The sequence below is a fragment of the Clarias gariepinus genome, chromosome 8 (genome assembly GCF_024256425.1).
Source record: "Clarias gariepinus isolate MV-2021 ecotype Netherlands chromosome 8, CGAR_prim_01v2, whole genome shotgun sequence".
Taxonomy (NCBI): Eukaryota; Metazoa; Chordata; class Actinopteri; order Siluriformes; family Clariidae; genus Clarias; species Clarias gariepinus.
In genome coordinates, this window is record NC_071107.1 from 29205145 (window position 1) to 29227695 (window position 22551).

The 22551-nt window shown below is 37.2% G+C and overlaps 1 protein-coding gene across 2 annotated transcripts; it reads right to left on the bottom strand.

Annotated features, from left to right (window-relative positions):
* Positions 1–555: 555 nt before the first annotated feature.
* On the bottom strand, positions 556–18585 carry elovl5 (ELOVL fatty acid elongase 5). 2 transcript variants are annotated; one of them, XM_053501730.1, is made up of 8 exons: positions 18311–18585; positions 16360–16424; positions 10737–10924; positions 7631–7708; positions 6733–6904; positions 5464–5588; positions 3141–3275; positions 556–811 (listed from the first exon to the last, which is right to left on the bottom strand). In XM_053501730.1, exons 2-8 carry the CDS (start codon positions 16415–16417, stop codon positions 683–685), a joined length of 885 nt encoding a protein of 294 aa, XP_053357705.1. In that variant the 5' UTR covers positions 16418–16424; positions 18311–18585; the 3' UTR covers positions 556–682. The 2 variants fall into 2 exon arrangements, with proteins under 2 accessions (XP_053357705.1, XP_053357706.1); XM_053501731.1 differs by lacking the exon at positions 18311–18585 and adding an exon at positions 17934–18067.
* Positions 18586–22551: the final 3966 nt, after the last annotated feature.

The window sequence follows — 22551 nt, forward strand, 5'->3', positions numbered from 1 at the left end:
TAACTCAGTTTACTAATGAAATTCAAAATAACTTGGGTTGTAAAATTTTCTCCAAAATCAAATCAAGAAATTGGTAAGAAATGGAATTAGTCAGTGATGGAACTTAAAAAAGAGAAAACCTTTGGATCTCATTTCTGAGATTGCCGCCATTATTGCTTCATTTTCTAGATTCCATTTTTCGATCTTTATCCTTATATTATCTTCTAAAGATTTTCCTTTTTATATACAAGTACATCGAAATTTTTTGTTAAAAACAGTACCTTCAATTAAAAGTCATTAAAATGTGTGTGACAGCCATGGAAAAGCCTTCACAACGTGTACAGTATATGCATGTTATCTTAAAGACTTCAGCTACCTGCATATCACACTATCTGATGGGTTTTCCCAATCCGTCACACATACAAGATATTAATATACTCTAAAATATTCTACATACCTCAGACCCTGTTATTATTTATTTTCTTTCTTAAACTCCATTGTACTTCTACTCTTACTAAATTAAATTCAATATAAACAATAACAGGACACAAAAGTGTGCAAAATGGTACTACTCTCTTCAACAATAAAATCCTTTGACTTTTATTTTGCTTCTGTCTCTGCAGTGTTTAGACTCGGGAAGTCGATCAACACATTCGCAGAAGTGTTACACAGCTAAAGAGGAACTGGGTGAATGTACAGGTCCTCAGTCGCCCCTCGGCTTCCTTTGTTTTACTGTTTCTTTATGAGTCGTGCCATTCGAGTGGCCATTCACAGACTTTACGGCGTTGTGTCGGTGATCGCTTTTCAGAGCATCCCCGCGCTTCTTGTAAGTCTGATGGATAGAGAACAAAGAACAACATGATCTTGGCACAATGTTCGTACTTTATACACTGATACATACATAGTACATTGATTCCAAAAGCTCTTTCAAGATGCCTCAAGTGGTTCTATTTTGCTAATATACTGTTATGTTGAGACTTTTTGTTTTTTAAGTGTTTTTGGAATGCATCATGGAATTTCTAGCATCAGGGCTTTGGAACAGTCAGGGGAAAATAAGATTTCTGAGATGGTAAAATATTCCAAGGTCTTTTCCAGCTGCATTTAAAAAAAAAAAACGTTTCTAACTTCACAAAATAAAAAGAGAGACTGTTGAGGAAGCTGTCAAGGTTTGTATAATGTACACTGATATTCTCAAAAGTATACAGTATGAACACCTGAGCATTATGTGCACATGTAATCCTTTTCTAATTTGTTGCCACAAATTTGAAAGCGAAAGTGATTTTGAAAGTATTTTACAACAGCCTTGCCCATAACACCCCTGAACACTTCTGGGATCATTTGGAACACTAAATACAACATGCTTAGCGTCAAGCCTCACTTATGCTCTTGTGTGTGTGTGTTGGGGGGGGCTCCAACAGAGTGGAGGTTGACCTCTAAATTCTCCAAATAAATAATTAAAACAAATACATAAAAATTCCTCTGTTCATTTGTTGATGCATTATTTCAAATTGATCATTTTTCGCAACCGCCCATTCAACACCCATATTGTCAAAATCACTTCAAATTGTTCAATGTTTTTGTGTATGCAAAGTAAGCATTTGTGCTCATTCTGTTTTTGAGATTTTATTTTTAACACAGTGCCCAGTAGCAATCACAACTACATTAAATGCTAATAGAATAGCAATCGCTAATAGAATTTCTGTCTCATATTCCTATCTGTTCTGCATTTAAACCCTTATCTGGCACGTACGTCATGGCAAGATCAAACAGAGCAAAATCCATTTGGGGAACACCATAAACACTGGCACCTTTTAAAAGAAGGAAATTTGCTAAATGTGTCTGTTATTGACACAACTTTAATTGATTGCTAGAATCATAATCAATCATTTTACAATTTAGTGATGAGTATTAAACATTTCTGTGCAATAACATGGTGTCGATGTAATTCTACAACACTCCTTTCTCTGTTTATTTTACACGTCAGGTTATTACAACCTTTCTGCCTCGGGCTACGTGACCAGAGCAACACGATGTCAGTCTGTCTCCTAGCCTGTAGCATAGCTGCAACTGGTATTGGGGTTCTTGTATATACAAATTAACAATATCTTGAAAAATAAATAAACACAAATGATTGTTTTGTATGTATAAGCATGCCCAAATGATGTAAACAAGACCAATTTAAAGCGATTTGGCCGATATGGAGGGCAAGTTGGTGGGGGTCTGCATAAAAAAAAAAAAAAAAGATAATTTTTAATTGATACAGCAATTATTTCCTTCTTTTACTGTTTTTTTTTATTTTTATTATGTTAACTTTCTTCACTGTGTATATGTTTATGTACTCTATGTCCCCTTAAAAGCATACTACCGCATATGTAGTCACATGACCCTGCGCTTTTCAGTCGACGACATTAAAGAAACATGGAAGAAAACTTTCATTGGAAAAATATCTATGCTTTAATAGATGACCGTACGGTATGTACAGTACAAACTTTGTCAGGAAACTATGAGGGCAAAAAAATAAATAAAAAAATCCATTAAAATAATCGTTCATTTATAGTAATCAAGATAAAATAGGGTGTGTTCATTTTCTGATCATATGGGAATGCCAATTTCACACAGGTGTGATGGTAAGAAGTCAAATCTTTGGACATCTAGCTACTGTGATAACAAAACCACAGAAAGTTGTTTTGCAGATATTCTTTAACATAAAAGGCGTGCTCAATCTTATCCAGAAAAGGCCAGTGTCAATGTCAAGTAGATGCCACACCTGATAGTCTAAAGGACAAAGGGTATAGTGTTCATAAACAAATTAAAAATTCTTTCCAATTTTCTGTTGTAACAACACACCCTGTTGTCTTTTGTTCCTTTTTTTTAGTTCACTGTTTTACAACGGTTATAAAAGTTATATATTTTTTGCAGTCAGCCCTCAGCCTATGAATCAAACCTTAATAAGCCTCCCTTAGTAATTTAGAAAAAAAAACACAGTAAAAACAAACAAGGAAATCTAAATCCTTGTCCTTAACTTTGTCACAGTAGGTTTATTCCTTGATGTGTTTGGATTCTCAGCCCCTCACTCAGCTGATTAGATCGATGCCATTTGATGCATCAATACATGAAGGGGAGGGGGGGGGGGGAATCACAGCAACAATGTACATATTTACCTGTTTGTAGAAGTTTGAGAAGAAAATAATAAGGGTGATCATATAACTGATCTGGAAATACAGCCAACCCTTAGGGAAACCGCAAGGCCACACCACAGCACAGGATGTCTGGATCATGGTCAGAACGAACTGGATCTGTTGAAGCAAGAACAAGTATTGATGTATGAAATGTAGTGTAGAAAACTGTGCTGTGATTATGTGTTCCAAAATTCAATATTCAGACATACAGTGGGGCAAAAAAGTATTTAGTTAGCCACCAATTGTGCAAGTTCTCCCACTTAAAAAGAGAGAGGCCTGTAATTTTCATCATAGGTATACAGTACCTTAACTTTAAGAGATACAATAAGAAAGAATAATCCAGAAAAATCACATTGTAGGATTTTTAAAGAAGTTATTTGTAAATTCCTCGATAAAATAATTTGGTATATAACAGTTCAATAACAGAATTTCATCTCAATACTTTGTTGTATACACTTTGTTGGCAATGACAGAGGTCAGCTGTTTTCTGTAAGTCTTCACAAGGTTTTCACACACTGTTGTTGGTATTTTGGCCCATTCCTCCATGCAGATCTCCTCTAGAGCAGTGATGTCTTGGGGCTGTCGCTGGGCAAAACAGACTTTCAACTCCCTCCAAAGAATTTCTATGGGGTTGAGATCTGGAGACTGGCTAGTCCACTCCAGGACCTTAAAATGCTTCTTACGAAGCCACTGCTTCGTTGCCCGGGCATTTTGTTTGAGATAATTATCATGCTTAAAGACCCAGTCATGTTTAATCTTCAATGCCCTTGCTGGAAGGAGGTTTTTACTCACGACAAGTTGAGTTTTTACCAAAAAGTTCTATTTTGGTTTCATCTGACCATTTGACATTTTCCCAATCCTCTTTTGGATCATCCAAATGCTCTCTAGCAAACTTCAGACGGGCCTGGACATGTATTGGCTTAAGCAGGAGGACACGTCTGGCACTGCAGGATTCGAGTCCCTGGTGGCGCAGTGTGTTACTAATGGTAGCTTTTGTTACTTTGGTCCCAGCTCTCTGCAGGTCATTCACTAGGTCCCCCCGTGTGCTTCTGGGATTTTATTCTCACAGTTCTTGTGATCTTTTTAACCCCTCGGGCTTACCTATTGCAAATTCTCAGCCTAATGCAGGTCTACAGTTTTGTTTCTGGTGTCCTTTGACAGCTCTTTGGTCTTGGCCATAGTGGAGTTTGGAGTGTGACTGTTTGAGGTTGTGGACAGGTAACTTTTATACTGATAACAGATGCCATTAATACAGGTAATGAGTGGAGGACAGAGAAACCTCTTTAAGTAGAAGTTACAGGTCTGTGAGAGCCAGAAATCTTGCTTGTTTGTAGGTTGACCAAATACTTATTTTACAGAGGAATTTGCTAATTAATTAACTTTCTGGATTTTGTTTCTTATTTTTGTCTCATAGTTAAGGTGAAAATTATTTATTTACACCATAATTACCTATGATGAAAATTACAAGTGGGAGAACTTGCACAATTAGTGGCTGACTAAATACTTTTTTGCCCCACTGTGGATGAATGAATATAACCAACAAAATTACTTTTTTTTTTTGTACAAAACTGTTAGCTAGTTCAGTAAATGGAAATATTACTGTAGTCACAGTTAATCCAGTATATTACTTTACAGCAGGTTTTCATCATTTACTGGCAACATAGTTGTAAAATGTATTAAAATACCTAATACATAATATTTTTTATTCAGTAACTAAAAATATCAACTTTCCCATGAAAAAGACAATCATTCCACCTCAACATGCAAATAGAGATCAGGTGACAGTGACTTAAATTAACTTTTTGTAATTTTACTACCTTGGATTGCGAGTAACTTGGTTCACAAGCCCTTTTCAAGACAAGCAAAATGTTTTTATAAATTTTAACTTGATAAACAAGAAAGGTCTTGGCATATAAGTAGCATGTATGTGCTTTGTCTGCCAATTGTCACATGATGACAACTGAGCCAATGGTTCCTCTCTCTCGTGCTCTGCGGGATTTTGGGTAATCGTTTCCCATGCTCAGTCTCAGTGTGTGCGTCACTCGCATAGTTCTTTTTAAAGCTAAAGTGCAGGTTAATTTGCTTTATTTTTACTTTACATTTTGTATTATTAATTTTTATATGAATATTTTTGGGTTGTGAAACGAATCATCCGAGTTTCCTGTCTTATAAAATTCACTTTGATATCCAAGCACACTTCTGGAACAAATTGATCTTGCAATCCAAGGTACAACTGTAATTCTTTATCTTTTATTCTACATAATGAACCAGCTATGGGTAAACACTGTAAAGAAAGCCAGGTTACCAGTTGGCCTTGTGTTATATACTTCTTCCACCAGAGGTACGGACGTATGGCAGGAATAGCTGAGAGCCCGTAATAAGAGTACATGAGCACATGAATGAAGCTGTTAAAGGTGGCTCCGAAATAGGCTGAGGGAAAAAAGAGAAAGAATATGTTATGGGTGATACTGCATACCTAGAAAAATTCAGTTTGCTTTGGTGACTCTTGTATACCACAAAGATAAAAGAGCGAGTGCTTTTACTTCAAAAGCCACCATAAATCAAACATTTTAGTGGCACTCTTACTCACTCTCTCATTTATAGTTTATATCATGCCAATCCATCGCAGTGCACATAAACACACACGATGGGCGAATTGGAAACACCAACTAGCGCAATCTGCAGGTCTTTGAACTGTGGGAGAAAACCGGCGTACCCAGAGTAAACCCACCAAAGCACGTGGAGAACATGCAAAAACGAAGGTGGGAAATCAAACTATGGTCTTTCCTGAGTTTCAATACTTTCTACATTGTAAAACAATGCTGAAGGCATCCAAAATATGCAATAATTCCCTTTGGACAGTTGACACTGAGCTGCATCTGCTACTTATGCTCTGTAAAGCCTTTTTAAGGGCTCTAATCTGAGGTGCTGTTAGTTGGTGATTTCTTAAGCTTTCTTGGTCGTCATGAAAGCCATGTTCATTATGGCGCCTGATGAGTTTTGCATTTGGCACTACTGTTTTTACAAGAACTATTATAGATCCAAATTTGTGTCCAAATGTTTTGACTGTATACAGTATGTGTACAGTATGAGTATTTGGTTAATAAGTCTAATATTCTAAACACTATATACTGTAGACATCCTACTGCTTTGATCTTAAAATCGCAGGAAAGAAAATTAAGGTAGAATTGGCAGGCTTAAAAACATCTTGCCAAGAAAGTACCAATAACATCAGAAAGCTTACATCGTTTGTGCTGACTTGGCAGGTTCTGTTGAAAGTTACTTAGTATAAAGCACCTAACTGATTAGATATGGTGACCTAGAGCTTAAAAGACAGTGAGACCAGTATTACATTATGGTGGACAGATAACCTACTCCATCTCCAACTGAACACACGTGCATAAAAAAGGTATGAATCTCACAAAAAAAAAAAAAAAATCAATGCTGTGCTTATTTCAGGACCATATGGAATTATTGCAATATTAATCTTTGCTTTTGATGTAAATGGTGACCAAACATAAAAACAGCACCTAAAACAGAAAATGTTAAGTTTTATTTTTTAAGTGACACTCACAGTGTCCACATGGCACCCAGTTCATCACAAACCACCAGATGTTCAGCATTGTGGAATGGTGGTAAACGTGCAGGAAGGTTATCTGGTGGTTGTTTTTGCGCATGATGAAGAAGAAAGTATCCATAAACTCGATGAGCTTGGAGAAGTAGTACCACCACAGCACGTGAATAATCTACGAAGATAATAATTTAATTATTTTTATAAAAAATAGTTGCTTGCCTTTAAAAGGACATATGTTCCCAGTTAATATTTGAAAACGGTCTTATCTTTTCATTTTTTTGTAACAAAATAAATGTTGAGAATTCAAATCCAGCAACCAATGTAACTCTAAGTACCACCAGATATTATTATATGCATTTTAAATACTTTCTCAATAAAACTATAAAGTTGTAACTTGTTGTATTGTGTGTTCTATAGTTCCAATCATAGGTTATATAAATCTATGATACAAGGATCACTGTGTTTGGAAAGACACACATTTTTTATGTTGGCAAAAGAGACATTAATTACACTGTTTCTGTTGCCAAAGAAAGTTACACCTGTTTGTGTGTGTGTGTGTGTGTGTGTGTGTGTGTGTGTGTGTGTGTGTGTTTGTGTGTGTGTGTGTGTGTGTGTGTGTGTGTGTGTGTGTGTCTCAGTCAAACCAGGTTGGCCTGTCTGCTGATTCAGATTAAAGTTCATTGCACTTTGGTTGTCTGGCTAGACTAAAAAAAAAAATACAGTGATGTCATTCAGCTTTTAACCACACGAGCACCACAGAAAGCATCACTGTACAAGACTGTCCCATGTTGTTTAATGGCTGAGGAAAAAGTGATTAATAATGACTATCGAAACAGCAGGATGTGACCAAATATGCAATATCCAAGTCAGGTTTGAACGTGCGGTGAACTCTTTTTACCCTGTTATCAGCTTCTCCTCCACTGTGAGTGTCTTGGCAGAAGAAATTATAGCCGCCTTGCCTCACACCAGCCACAAGCTGCAGAGAAACAGAGAAAGAAACAAAGAAACACTTAATGCATATTGGCAGTGAATGAGGAAAATTATTATCAGTAGCATTCTGGTGTGTGCAATGGGATAACATTGTTTTCCTTGACATACTGTATTATATACCACACAGTAGGCTCCTGCCATTCTTATACTTACAAATGATTTATAAGAATGAATACAGTAAAACCTCGGATTGCGAGTAACACCGTTTGTGAGTGTTCCGCAAGATGAGCAAAGATTTTTAATAAATTTTGACTTGGAAAACGAACAAGTCTTGGTTTACAAGTACTGAGTGTCATGTATCACGCATGCGCTTCTTGTTTTGATGCTAAGCATCACATGATTACAACTGAGCCAACAGTTTCTCTCTCTTTCATGTGCTGCAGAACTGTGGGTAATCGTCTCCCCTGCTGGGTCTTAGTGCGCGTTTCTCACAGGTATAATCAACATCCATATTTTATTTGGTGTCTGTTTGCGTGTGTGTACAGCACGTGTATAAAGCCAAAGCAAGTCTCATTAGAGAGGTTAAAAATCCATTATCTCTCTCTGCTTAAGGCTCAGCCTACTGTTGTTTATTTTTTCAGTGTTTCCGTTGTGTGCGCGACGTGTGTGTGAAAAGAGTAGAGGAAGGGTAACTGTGTTAAGGGTAAGACGAGAAGGGGGAGAGGGGAGCTTACTTTAGATTCACACACACACACACACACACACACACACATACACACATACACACATACACACATACACACACACACACACAGCGCCTGCGTGCACAAACGGAAACACTTATCTGTCGGATTTATTTTTACTTTTTTTTTTTAAGTAACGTTAAAGCCAACAACAAATATTTTAATAATGTATTTAGAAACTTTATGATGGATTTTTACTTTAGGTAATTGTTTTTTTAATTACTATAATCATTACTAAAATGTAGAAAGCATAATCTAATAAAAAGATCTTATACGGACTACACAGATAACTTTTGTTCATGTAATAATTAGGTGGTATTATTATTTAATTATTGGGCATTGCTGGGTCAGTGGTTGATTTCTCGCCTGCCATGCCCCAGGTTCAATTCCCACGCAAAACCCAAACCCTAGCCACTGGAATAGTCTTCCAAATAGTGTTCGGGACTCAAACACAGTCTCAGTATTTAAGTCCAGGCTAAAAACCTATTCATTTAGCCAAGCATTTTTATAAATAGATTTGCCTTAGGTAAAGGAGCAGATCTGGGAACTCATGGACGTAGAGTATTATGGTGAACTGGTATGTTTGGATGCTGTCTTCCTCATTCTCATTGATCACTCAGGTTTGCTGACGGTGAGGTGATTGTTTGCTTTACATCTCAGGGAGCCCTCACGTTTGTGTTTCCTTCTGGCTCTCCCTTTTAGTTATGCTGTCATAGTTAGTCCTGCCAGAGTCTCTGCTTGCACTCTACAGTTAATATACATTCACATTATACATTGTGTGACTGTGACCAAACCTAACTGCCATCTCTCCTCTTCTTCTCTTTCCCCCCCTCTTTCTCTTTCCTCTCTCCCCCTGTCTCCCCCTTTCACTCTTTCTCTCTCTCTGTCGAGCTACACATGTCGTTCCTGAGCTGTCAGTGATCCAGACTCCCTCTGCCCTCCGGACCTGTCTGACCCATCCTGGTGCCCCGCTTCTGGCTAAAGATCTCGTCACATGGATGCCCCGTGTGTCTCTCTGGGATGCGTCTGGTGTCTGGGGATGATTCTCTCTACCTAGAAGATGGTTCTGGCCTCGACTGGTGTTGGCAACCGTTTCTCTGGGGACTTGACAGTTCAATAGTTCAGGACTGGAACTTCTTACAAGTCTACCTGGGTCTTCAATAACTACCTGGATATTAACATCAATTAACATCAACAGTTATAGCTGAACTGCCTCCCACCCTACACACTGTAGAAATGCAGATCATTTACTGCTTTCTGTTTCACCCAGATGAGGATGGGTTCCCTGTTGAGTCTGGTTCCTCTCAAGGTTTCTTCCTATTACCATCTCAGGGGGGTTTTCCTTGCCACTGTCGCCCTAGGCTTGCTCACCAGGGACAAACTGACTATTTTGATTCATACACATTCACATTTCATACAAACTTAAATAATTATTTTGATTGTGTAAAGCTGCTTTGCGGCAATGACAATTGCTAAAAGCGCTATACAAATATAATTGAATTGAATGGGATGGTTCGCTCCTGGTGACCCCTCAGTGAGAGCATTATTTTATCACAATGTGTGTTATTATAAGCTACTATTATATACTGTATGTGTACTGTGAAAGCATTTACTTCATTTAGCCTTATATTCCTGTTTCACAGATCACTTCATAAGGAAATTCATGACAGTTAAAATCTCCATAAAATTTGATTAGATTTGCTATGCTAAACACTTGGCTTGATCTTAAGGAGGACTTTAGCCCAAGTGATAAACATCATAACATGGCCAAGTTGCTCTGTCCAATCTCCACATACCCACGTCTACTATGAGCCATGTGACATGGTGTTGAGAAAACAATGAACAATGTAGATAAAGACTGTGACAAGGATAAAACAACGGCTTTGTTATACTGAGTAGAATTTTGCTGGCATGGTTTGGTTGCACCTGACCAGTTAGAGGAAATACTAAAAAAAACTACTCTGGGCAATGAACCCTATGATCCCAAGACATCTAAACATCTATCCACTGGGCAAGAGGGCTACTGTAACTAAATGGCTTCAAGAGACTTGATATAATAAAAGCTATGGTCTTTACATCTAGTTAAAGACTTCTGAGAGTTTTACACATGTTACATAGTACTCTCCTCCCTCTACTGAACACCACTTAAGAGGAGTTTAAAAGAAGAAGTTCATAATGCTGGTGCAGTAGTAGACATGCAATATCTGTGTCTTTTGGCACATGTGCTTTTACAATGTTTTTCAATGAGGTTGAACATTTCAGAAATAATGTATACCATAGTAATGATATATTCATTGTCCTAACAATACTCAAAGAAATCCTTTAACCTACCTCATAAAACATGTAAAAGGAGAGAAAAGTTAGAGCCAGATTATACAGCACCAAGATTCCACGGCAGGAAAAGGGTTGCCTGTTTCTCATGTACTTTGGCCCCATCCACACAATCATGAGGTACATGATGGTGAAGGCAAGAGTGGGTGGGTAGTTGTCCAGCAGTAGCCAGCCTCTCACACGAGGATCTAAGAACAACAAGAGCACAACACAAACATCCAGAAAAAAATTTTTTTACCTGGTGTTTAATATATATTTCAACAGATTGTGACAGACATAACACAGATTAATGTATTTATTATAGGCTATCATATATAACCGCTCACTCACTCTTCGTCTACACCGCTTTGTCCTGTATTTAGGGTCGCAGGCCCAGGAGGCTTAGGGCACGAGGCAGGGTACACCCTAGACAGAGTGCCAATCCATCGCAGGGCAAACACACAAACACACACTCAGTCATACACTTATTTACGCACTGCGGGCAATTTAGTAACGCCAATTGGCCCAATTTGCAGGTTTTTGGACTGTGGGAGGAAAGCGGAGTACCTGGAGGAAACCCTTCAAGCACGGGAGAACATGCAAACTCCATGCACACAGAGACTGGAATCGAACCTGGACCGTGAAGGTGCAAGGCAACAGTGCTAACCACTACACCACTGTGCCGCCTCAAATATAAAAATATATAATTTTTTTACACACTGAGGTTGAATCTCTTTGCTGCAGTGTTTAGCTTAACATGTTACTTATGTCTGGGGGCTGATTTAGTGAATAACAACCACATTTGCATAACAAATGCACATTTTGACAGCAAAATGAGCTATCTCCATTTTTGCAGTTTTGCAAAAAAAAAAAAAAAATGTAAATGAAGCAAGAGGAGTGGAAGCAGTGACGGTTTCACTTTGGTAGTTGATAACAGGTGCCTACAGCTTTCTCCTAAGGTCCACTACGGTAACAGTGGACAGACCCAGACAAAGTGAATGCACACATGGCACATGCATCTCATGGCTCTTGTACACAAATAAACAAGAGCTTGTGCATATTAAAATTTTTATAACGTTATTTCTTTGCTTCACCATAGTGCTTAGAATATAATATCCCACATCGTTTTATTAGGTAAAACTATACATTATACATTTTGGTATTTGAGAAACATCGAAATTGCATAGAACACATCATAGGACATTAAGTGACGTATACCTGTAATACATTACAGCTGCAGAGTGCCTTGTGTATCAGAATAATAATAATTTGCCAAATTTTATTTTGTCCAAAAAAAGCATTCATCGCATTTTGTTTTAAAACTGCCCAAATAGTATTTTTCCCATGAATAATAGGAATACGATATATTAACATATAACAACTTCAATAGACATGGAAAGTAAATCAGAAACTTATCTCTGAACACAAAATTATGAAAATATATTTAAAAAAAAAAAAAGACCACAACTCAAAAAGCACATGAAAAAAAGTGACACAAACCACACTCCTAAAGAAACAGGATTTTTGAGAGATACAGAGGAAGCAAAATAAAGACCAATTGATTTGGGAGTGGTAGAGTGACTCATGGTGGTTTGCTGCTTCCCGGCACGTGCTACAATTTTTTTTAACATCCTCAAAAATGTTGCAGAGAAGCTATGGTTTTTAAAGGCCTGTGTGTAAGATACATGATTTTGAAACCATAGTGTTCCACAGCAACAATCATGTACTGTAAGTGGAAGCTGGTCTTAACCTGAGTTTCTGATCAAAGCCTGATGATCAGACATTATCCCTCAGGATTTCCTGGTAAAGACCAGAATTCATAACTCGCCACACCACCGCCATATTTGACTGTTCGAAGATTTTCCAAAAACATACATTTGGATTCTTTTGTGATTTCCCAGGTAAGTATTTAATGTGAGTTAATCCTAATAAGAAAAAATTATTGGGTATAAATATAATTGGGTATCAGGGACAAAGTTGGTGTGGGGTGATTTTTAATTTTAATACATAAAATGATCATTGCATCAGCATCAACTGCTTATATTTTCTTTGCTCTGATGCCATATATATATATATATATATATCTTGTATAAAAGAGTGAGTGAGTGAGTGAGTGAATAAAATCCAAAAAGGGGAAATATTTTTTCACGGCACTGTAGTAATGGAAATGAAGTTGCAGCACACTTACAAATGTTGACAATTTAAGCTGTAAGTTCAATGCTGAAATATCAATACCAAAGCACTCTAAACATAAATATTTGAAATAATACCAAAAATGTACAAAAAAGTACTGCAAACAGGTTAACTAGAGTAAATGTAAGTTACTGTGTGTTACTTACTTGTGTAAAAGATTGGCTTTATTTGTTTTTTTTTTTTCTTACATGTTAACTATGTAAGACATACAGTAGGGCAAAAAAGTATTTATTTCAGCCACCAATTGTGCAAGTTCTCCCACTTAAAAAGATGTGAGAGGCCTGTAATTTTCATCATAGGTATATCTCAACTATCAGAGACAAAATAAGATTAAAAAAATCAAGAAAAATTACATTGTTTTTAAGAATTTATTTGCAAATTATGGTGGAAAATATTTGGTCAATAACAAAATTTCATCTCAACACTTTGTTGTATACACTTTGTTGGCAATGACAGAGGTCAAACGTTTTCTGTAAGTCTTCACAAGGTTTTTACACACTGTTGCTGGTATTTTGGCCCTCCAAAGATTTTCTATGGGGTTGGGATCTGAAGACAGGCTAGGCCACTCCAGGACCTTGAAATTTTTCTTACAAAGCCATTCCTTTATTGCCTGGGCGGTGTGTTTAAGATCATTGTGATGCTGAAAGACCCAGCCATGATTCATCTTCAATGCCCTTGCTGATGGAAAGAGGTTTTTACTCAAAATCTCACAATACATGGCCCTATTCATCCTTTCCTTTACACGGGTCAGTCGTCCAGGTCCCTTTACATAAAAACAGCCCCAAAGTATGATGTTTCCACCCTCATGTTTCACAGTAGGTATGGTGTTCTTTGGATGCAACTCGGCATCCTTTCTCCTCCAAACCAAAGTTTTATTTTGGTTTCATCTGACCACATGACATTCTCCCAATCCTTTTCTGGATCATCTAAATGCTTTTTAGCAAACTTCAGACGGGCCTGGACATGTATTGGCCTTAAGCAGGGGGACAAGTCTGGCACTGCAGGATTTGAGACCCTGGCAGCGCAGTGTGTAGCCTTCGTTACTTTGGTAGCCTTTGTTACTTTGGTCCCAGCTCTCTGCAGGTCATTCACTAGGTCCCCCCGTATGGTTCTGGGATTTTTTCTCACAGTTCTTGTGATCATTTTGACCCCACGGGGTGAGATCTTGCATGGAACCCCAGATCGAGGGAGATTATCAATGGTTTTGTATGTCTTCCATTTTCTAATAATTGCTCCCACAGTTGATTTCTTCACACCAAGCTGCTTATCTATTGTAGATTTAGTCTTCCCAGCATTGTGCAGGTCTACAATTTTGTTTCTGGTGTCCTTGACAGCTCTTTGGTCATAGTGGAGTTTGGAGTGTGACTGTTTGGGGTTGTGGACAGGTGTGTTTTATACTGATAACAAATGCCATTAATACAGGTTGGAGAACAGAGGAGCCTCTTAAAGAAGTAGTTACAGGTCTGGGAAAGCCATAAATCTTGCTTGTTTGTTGGTGACAAAATACTTATTTTACAGAGTACCTTACCAATTAATTCGTTAAAAATCCTACAATGTGATTTTCAGAATTTTCTTTTCCTATTCTGTCTCTCATAGTTGAGGTATACTGTACCTATGACGATCTTTTTATGTGGGAGAACTTGCACAATTGGTGGCCGACTAAATACTTTTTGCCCCACTGTAAGTACATGCTTTCAATCAGCCTATAAATGCATTAAATAATGACAGTAAATGGAATCTTAATGTAAAGTCATACTGAAATGGCTTTTAGTTTCAGATTATTAAAAAGGCAAAGCCTGTTGAAATTACAAAAGCTTGGTAACTTTTAACCAACAGTACTTCATAAGGGCATTAACCATAACAGTCAAATAATGGAAAGTCAAATTTTGTAAATATTTTACAGCAGCATCCACACTGTCAAATAGATACATTTAATAATGCATTAAACCCTTTTCTGTTTTTGATATTATCAGAGTTTGGGTTAATGGCTGATAATCTGATTCCGCCCACAACGAGGTCCAATCAATTTCAAAGGGACAGTTGTACAGTATGTGCAGGTTATTATTCCAGCCAAGGGCACAAGTTTAATCAGCTGATCTTGTATTTCAATGGCAGTGGACTATCTGGCGTAACTTCTGCTTGTGTGAAAAGAAGACATGCACCCACACCAGCTTTTTGTAAATAAGATTACACAAGCTTTTTAATCAGGTCATGTAAAACATAACGATTAGTACATGTACCTACCATGTTCATGGGCAAGAAAATTAATGTCAGTCAACAGCCTTTGCATTTACAGTATGCTGGGAATGTGGACATAAAATATTACTTTTTTAAAGTGATCTCATGCAGAGACAATGTTTTTAGTTAGCATTAGCTCTAATGTTACTAACAGAATCAGTTCCTGTACTGTTTTTCCTATGTCCTAATCAACTTCCTCTCAACAGACAGAAGTCACATGCAGCATATGAGATTTCACTTGAAGTGGCTTTGTTCCCAAATTGTAACAAACTGCATTCAAATTGTATCCAATTGTATTCAAACTCATGTTCACACGTAATTATCATATGCCGGTTATCAATGAGTTAGTTCTGGTAAACGCCACTTAAAAGCTAGCTTTACAAGTACAACTTACTTGGTCACATTCTTGGTTTCATGACCACTATAAAGACTGTCACCCAAAGAGGACCCTAACTAAACCAGCAGCCACTGTTAGACAGCAGAAGATAAAAAATAAATCTCACATGAGAACAACACCCAACTCAAATTCAGGTCAATCAAAAGAAGAAAATCAAGGTTTTGGGATGGCCCATTCATAATCGAGACCTAAATTCTATCAACAGCCTGTGAAAATACGCTGTGCACGTTAAATTATACTCCTTACAATTTGATCAATCTGGAATTTTTTTTCAAAATTTTTTTAAGGCTAACAGCTAGCTAGATGAGCTAAAAAGAATGGATATTATATTACAAAATGTGTGTTAATAAAGTTAAAAATTAGTTTCGGGCTGGTCACTGTAGAGTGTTATTATTTGTTTTCCCTCTTAAACATTTTTATTTGTTTTTTCACTTAAATTCTGTTCTCTTTTCCCTCCAAAACCTTTTTATTTGTTTTTTTTTTTAACTTAAATTCTGTTGATATAATACTTATTCTATAATCACATTAAATGTGGAAACACTAATGTTTTCAACTATAGTGAAACTGTACGCTATAGTAAATCAGGTGACACTCAAAATGTATATCTAATAAACATCAGTTTCATGAACTGTATAAAAAAAAAAACAGAAAGAAAGGTCAACAAGTGCATGTTAAAAAGTCACAGAAGACCATGCACTCAAAAGGTGCAAGTTGCACACACTAAACGTGCCAATTGTGAACTCGACTGTGAACTTTGCTTGCACAGAAGGCTTTAAATTTAAATTTAAATTAAGGCAGGAATGTGGGATAACTTACCCCTGGGACCCATCCATGAGTCAATATAGTTGTTCAGCCTGTGGTTAAAGATTTCCATTTTTACTCTGTGGGGAAAAAGTTAGAGATTCATTTGAATTTTGCCAAGTCACACATCATTTTTGCTCTGATGCCACATATAGAAATCTAACAACAGGTTTTACAGAACAGGTGCAAGATAACTAATCCATTGTTTTCAAATTGTTTCATGTTGTCACAATAGGTACATACATTGTTTAAACTGAATATGACACACACTGATACATAAACCACAGCTGAAAGCTTAATTTTTGGTCAACGCCGTTTAGATAGACAACAAGACTTTAGTTACTGCTGTCCTGATGTGTTCGGAATAGTTTTATACCTGAAGACAATGTGCACACCAGCAACTGAGACTGAGAACATAAATGTAGTTCTATGCCCAATTAAACTGACAAGTTATAATGTATAACGTAGCATTAAGCAAAATGCAGCTTAACAGAAATAGCCACATTCATGGAGATAAAGTGTGAAATGTGTCTTGCCAAGTACTACATATGACAGCAGTACTCACCACACACACATTACACATTATACTTTAGGTTTGTCCAAAGGTTCAACTGGGTGTTGTGTTTAGCTTTTCTGACATGCTGCGCTAGCAGGTTTAAAGTTCCCTATCACACATACTGTAAGGTAACATCTGAGACAACAGTGAGATAAATGTGTGTGAGTAGGCATGACCGACTATTCGTAACTTTTAGTCTACAGTTTTAAAAACTGTGCAAGATAGACAATAAATAAAATGTTATGTATGGAACATAGAAATATATACAGTATACTGTATACACACACAGAGCAAAAGATCAGGCATAACATTATAAAAACCTTCTTAATATTAAGTAGGTCACATATTTTGCCTACAAAACAATAATGACCTGCGTGTTCTGACATATATCTATTGGCACCAGCATGTACAAGCATTCTTGTGGGATTTTCCTGTTCTGCATTAGTCAAGAGTGCACATGGGGAGTGAAGGCTGTATCCTATAGAAGATCAAATTGATGAAAAGGTTTATACTGGTTGTGATAGAAAGGTGTCAGAACACACAGTGCATCACTGTTATGTAATTTGCCACCATAACAGTGATGCACTGTGTTCTAAAACCTTAGACCTCCTTAATATTAGGCGTGTTCAATATTATGTGTTATGTAGCTTATATATCGACACACACTTTCGAAATTCAAAAAAAGACATATTATAAATTATCTAAAATATTGTGAAAATTCCTATTTTCCTAACTCAACAGGTCACTCAGGCTTCTTTAAAGCCTGAAATATTTAACAAAAAAAAAAATTCAAAATTAAAAAAAAAAATCAAAATTAAATTAGATTAGTTTATGAAATAAATAAAAATAAATAAAAAATAAGATAAGATAAACCTTTATTAGTCCCACAAGTGGGAAATTTGTTAAAGAACAATACTTCAGAGATTACAGATTATTGATCTGTGTCATTTCTGCAAAGTGTTTTTGTGAAAAGCACCAAATCCATAACAATCCTGATTATTAGTATTCATAGTAACAGAAATAATAACCCTACCTTATGAAGTGGCAGGGGTTTCCCTGTTGTTTATTAGACTATATTTTACCATATAAGGAGATCTCGGTGTTCTGTAAGTGTAACAACTCACGTGTTGCTGCAGCTGTGTAACTTTTCTCTTCATCGTGTTAGACAATCACGTTCTACATTGACACCATTGCGTGTCACGTGACACCAAAATCTTCCTAGAGATCTCATCAGAAAAAGAGAGCCCCCTCCCACCTGAACTTACTTACCTTGTACTAACTAGCTTTGAACACAAACGTCACACATATAAAAAGCACAACGAAACATACAGCATCACGTCAATGCTTTGATATTTCGCCGAATAGAGCAAGAACAAAGGATGGTCTGTGTATCCGATATGATTAACCTACCTCCTCCGTGTGGATGGACGTCCTTGGCACCGTGCTCCCGCTGTTTTAATCGGTGTGTGTCTGTGCGCGCGCCCGCGCGTGTGTGTGTGTGTGATTAGAGAGAGAGAAAGAGAGCAAGAGAGAGAGAGGTGGAAGCGAGATGCGCGTGATAACGGGGCAGATTTACCGCCTCATAATAGCCTGATGGGGCAAAGTCTACTTATCCACGGCAGGATTTTTAGTGGATATAAAATTTAAGACTTTTTTTTCTTTTTTTTATTTGAGGCGGTCACTTAGACGCAATTTCCGACTATATAAAGAAAACCTTCTATATCCTAAGATCTTCCCTAAACTAAACGCAAGCCAGTTAAACAGTCATTAATTAAAAAAATAATCACGATGACCCTGTACAGAGAACACCTAACCCAATCTTAACTAACTAGAAAAACGTCATCTGAAGTGTAATTTCACAGTCTGGGAAAGTCTACATTTACAACTTAGTTATCTCACCCCTCACTATTCACTACGGTATGGTGCGGTTTAGGACACAGCCCCCCTTCACTAGGCGTTTCACCCGTCTCTCGTCCGGTCACCCCATTCGTCAGGAGTCTTAACTGACCAATCACAGCGCTGCTCTCAAAGTGCCGTGAAAAACAGATGGCGCATGCGCACAAGATTGCAAAGAACACAGCCTGTCTTATTATAACAGTACTAAAGTTCCTAAATCTGGTGCATACTAACAGGAGTTACTCCTGGACAAAAGTTGTAAGCTAGCGGTATAATACCTTTTTATAATAACAAGTTAAATGAAAAACAATACAATTGATTTAATTTATAAAAATAAATGAAATTAAAAGTATTATCATGGATATAAATCACTTTATTTGGAGCCATGTACTCAAATGCAGCAAAGTCTTACCTAATTTTGGCCTTAAAAATCCATTTAAGTTTAAGTGAAGAGCATCCTCTAGTGGATAACACCATGAGCATTATTTAAAATATTAATGATTGATTTTGTAAATAATCTAAACTGATCTGAGTTGATTTAGCCTGACACTTTTTGCCTTTCAGATGACAATCATATATTATGTTTTGGATAGATATGTGTCACAACCTTTATTTAGTGTAAACTAGAGGTTACCTGTGGCTCTACCCTAACTGTGGCAAATCTTGTTGCCTGCATGCTACCATTACCTGCGAATGGAGAGTGTGGTCAACTCGCTGCTGCTCCTCACGCTGCTCCAATGTTTTGGCACCCCTTACTTCTGTCTGTTGTATGTGTCGGCACTGTAGACGCTCTGCAGTCTGATCTAGGATTTAATTAGCTTGTCATATATGCTGGCACTGTAGACGTTCTACAGTCTGAAAATGGGGTTTTAGTAGCTATAAGGTCAGCCTGACTGACCTCTTTTCGTTACTGTTGCACTTGGTGAGTAACACCCATGGTACACTCACAGTATGACAAAAGTTACATTACATCACAAGGTTACTATTGCATCACATCATGGCATAAAAGATGATGATGATGCTGCTGACTCAGTGTGACGACATGTGCAAATATATTAAATCATGTGATTAGTCAAGTGATGGTAGTTGAAGCTAACAAGTCAACATTTTCTTATGTAAACTTACATATTATTGTAACCCCCATAAGAAGTTAATTAATGTAATTATTATAATTAATAATGTAAATATATCATTATATAAAATTATTTGATTTCATATTATAATATAACTTCCTTGAAATTGGAAATCTGCCTAACGATAGTTGAGCAGTCCTGTGTAGATAATTGTGATTGGCTAAATATTTTAAGCTCCGCCCCAGCCCACAATACACTGTCTGTGCAAGAGTGTAGCAGAGATTATAATGGAGATTGTAATGGATTTAGCTAAATTGTTGTTGCTAGTGTGCAAAATACGGAAAAAGTAGAGTTTATGCATCAAGAAGAGGTGCCAAAGTATTGTTAATTGTATTTTTGTTAGTTTGGGATTGAAAAACATTTATTGAATCTCGGTAAGTATGGATTTATAATCACGTAGGATTGAAGGCTAGTTATTTTTTAAGTTATTTTGTGTTTTATGTTGTATTTAACCGTTAATAACTGTAATTTCATTGTATTGTAATGTATTGGATGTAAACACTGATAAAACACGTGTTATTCTTATGTTAGCATGTGTGTAATGGAGAATGCTAATTGCTGTATTGTAATTTAACATTGCAATCCATGTCTGATTATATGAATAAGCAACATTTAACAATATATGTTCAATTATCTGGAAGTGTTTAACTTATTAATGGCTTATTTTAGTTGTATATCATATAAATGTGTGCATCATTTTCTGTGATTATCAGGAAAATTCAGGAATTATTGCAATTCTTTATTTATGTGCATTTGGTTTTAATGCTCATAGACAAACTATTTAAGTGATATATATATGTGCCTGTTTTTATATATGCCAGGTTTTTCGGTTCATTAGAATTTCTGTTCTGGATAGAAGATGGCGAGCCACCCAGTTTAAATTGGTGACCTTTAATTGGTTTGTGCAGAACGTCCTCACATCCAGTATTCGGTAGGATTGTACAAATACGACCTATGGAATTATTTTTTCTAGGACCTTTATTTACTTGGAATCCGAACAAACTTGTGAATTGGAACTGATCTGAGCTCAGCAACGTAAACTGAATGGACAGAACTGGTGATCCTTAATTCATCCAGTAATACACCTACAATGATAAAAGCTCATTTGAAGCTCATGTAGATAATATTACCAGGATAGCATACTTTCACCTCAGAAATATTGCCAAGATAAGAAATATATTGGCGCTAAACGATGCAGAAGAACTAGTTCATGCTTTTATCACCTCTAGGTTGGATTATTGTAATGCCCTACTGGTTGTTCAACTAGGTGCATAAACAAGCTTCAGCTAGTCCAGAATGCAGCACCGAGAGTCCTTACTAGAACCAGAAGATACGAGCACATCACGCCTATCTTATCTTCACTTCATTAACTCCCTGTGAAATTTCGCATTGATTTTAAAATACTCCTTTGACATATAAAGCATTAAATAGTCTCGCACCTCAGTATCTGAGTGAACTGCTAGTGTCTTACGATCTGCCACGCCTACCTTTATCAAAGGATGCAGGCTGCTTATCAGTACTGCGTATTATGAAAACTACAGCTGGGGGCAGAGCTTTTTTTTACAAAGCCCCAAAATTATGGAATAGTCTTCCAAATAGTGTTTAAGACTCAGACACAGTCTCAGTGTTTAAGTCTAGGCTAAAAAACTATATATTTAATCAAGCATTTTTATAAATAGATTTGCCTTAGGTAAAGAAGCAGATCTGGGGGACTCATGGACGTAGAGTATTATGGTGAACTGGTATGTTTACATGCTGTCCTCCCCACTCTCATTGATCACTCAGGTTTGTTGACGGTGAGGTGATTGGTTGCTTTACATCTCAGGGAGCCCTCATGTCTGTTTCCTACCGGGGTCTCTGCTTGCACTCTACACTATACAGATGTAGCCACGTCAAATAGCTGCGACCGTGTGTAAGCACACCGTGATCCCCCCCCCCCCCCTGACAGAAGGCGTGTCAAGATTTCACAGTAAGCACGCCCATTCGAGCCCTATTTTTTCATTTTCCTGGTGCCACCACTAGATGGCGCTTTGTTCTCAAGAACACGGTAACAAGCCAGCAATTTAGCTGCGCTGAGTTGCAATCACGTGATTTTAACACTCCACCCCCGCCGAACTGACACTATCAAACTGCACTACAGAGATGAAGATGGTGGCTTAATGGACTATTCGCGGTAAGTGGCATTTATTTAGGTGAATTTATTCTTTTAGGATAGATGTACAGGAGCTAGCGAGCTAAACGCTCATAACTACGTTTTTATTCCCTCACTTTGGCTGTGAGTTTGCGCGGTAGCGCAAGCGCTTATTTAACGAGCTGGATAAAAACTCTGAACTGTTTATCAGTTAAGGAGTGGGGGAGGTGTGTGTGTGTGTGTGTGTGTGGCGGGGAGGGGAGGTGTGGTGTGGGGAGCTTCAGTACTTGGTCAGTTAAAGTTTGGCTTTAGAGATGAACTAATGCTCATATACGAGTGTTTCAGTATATTGCTTAACTTATTTGTATGAAAAGCGCATTAAGTAAATTCTCGGTTATTTAATGCAGACGATAATACAGACAGACCGTGGTTAACGCTAACAAAGTTCAATGGTTAACATTAGCACAGTTTATTTACATTCCAGAATTCCC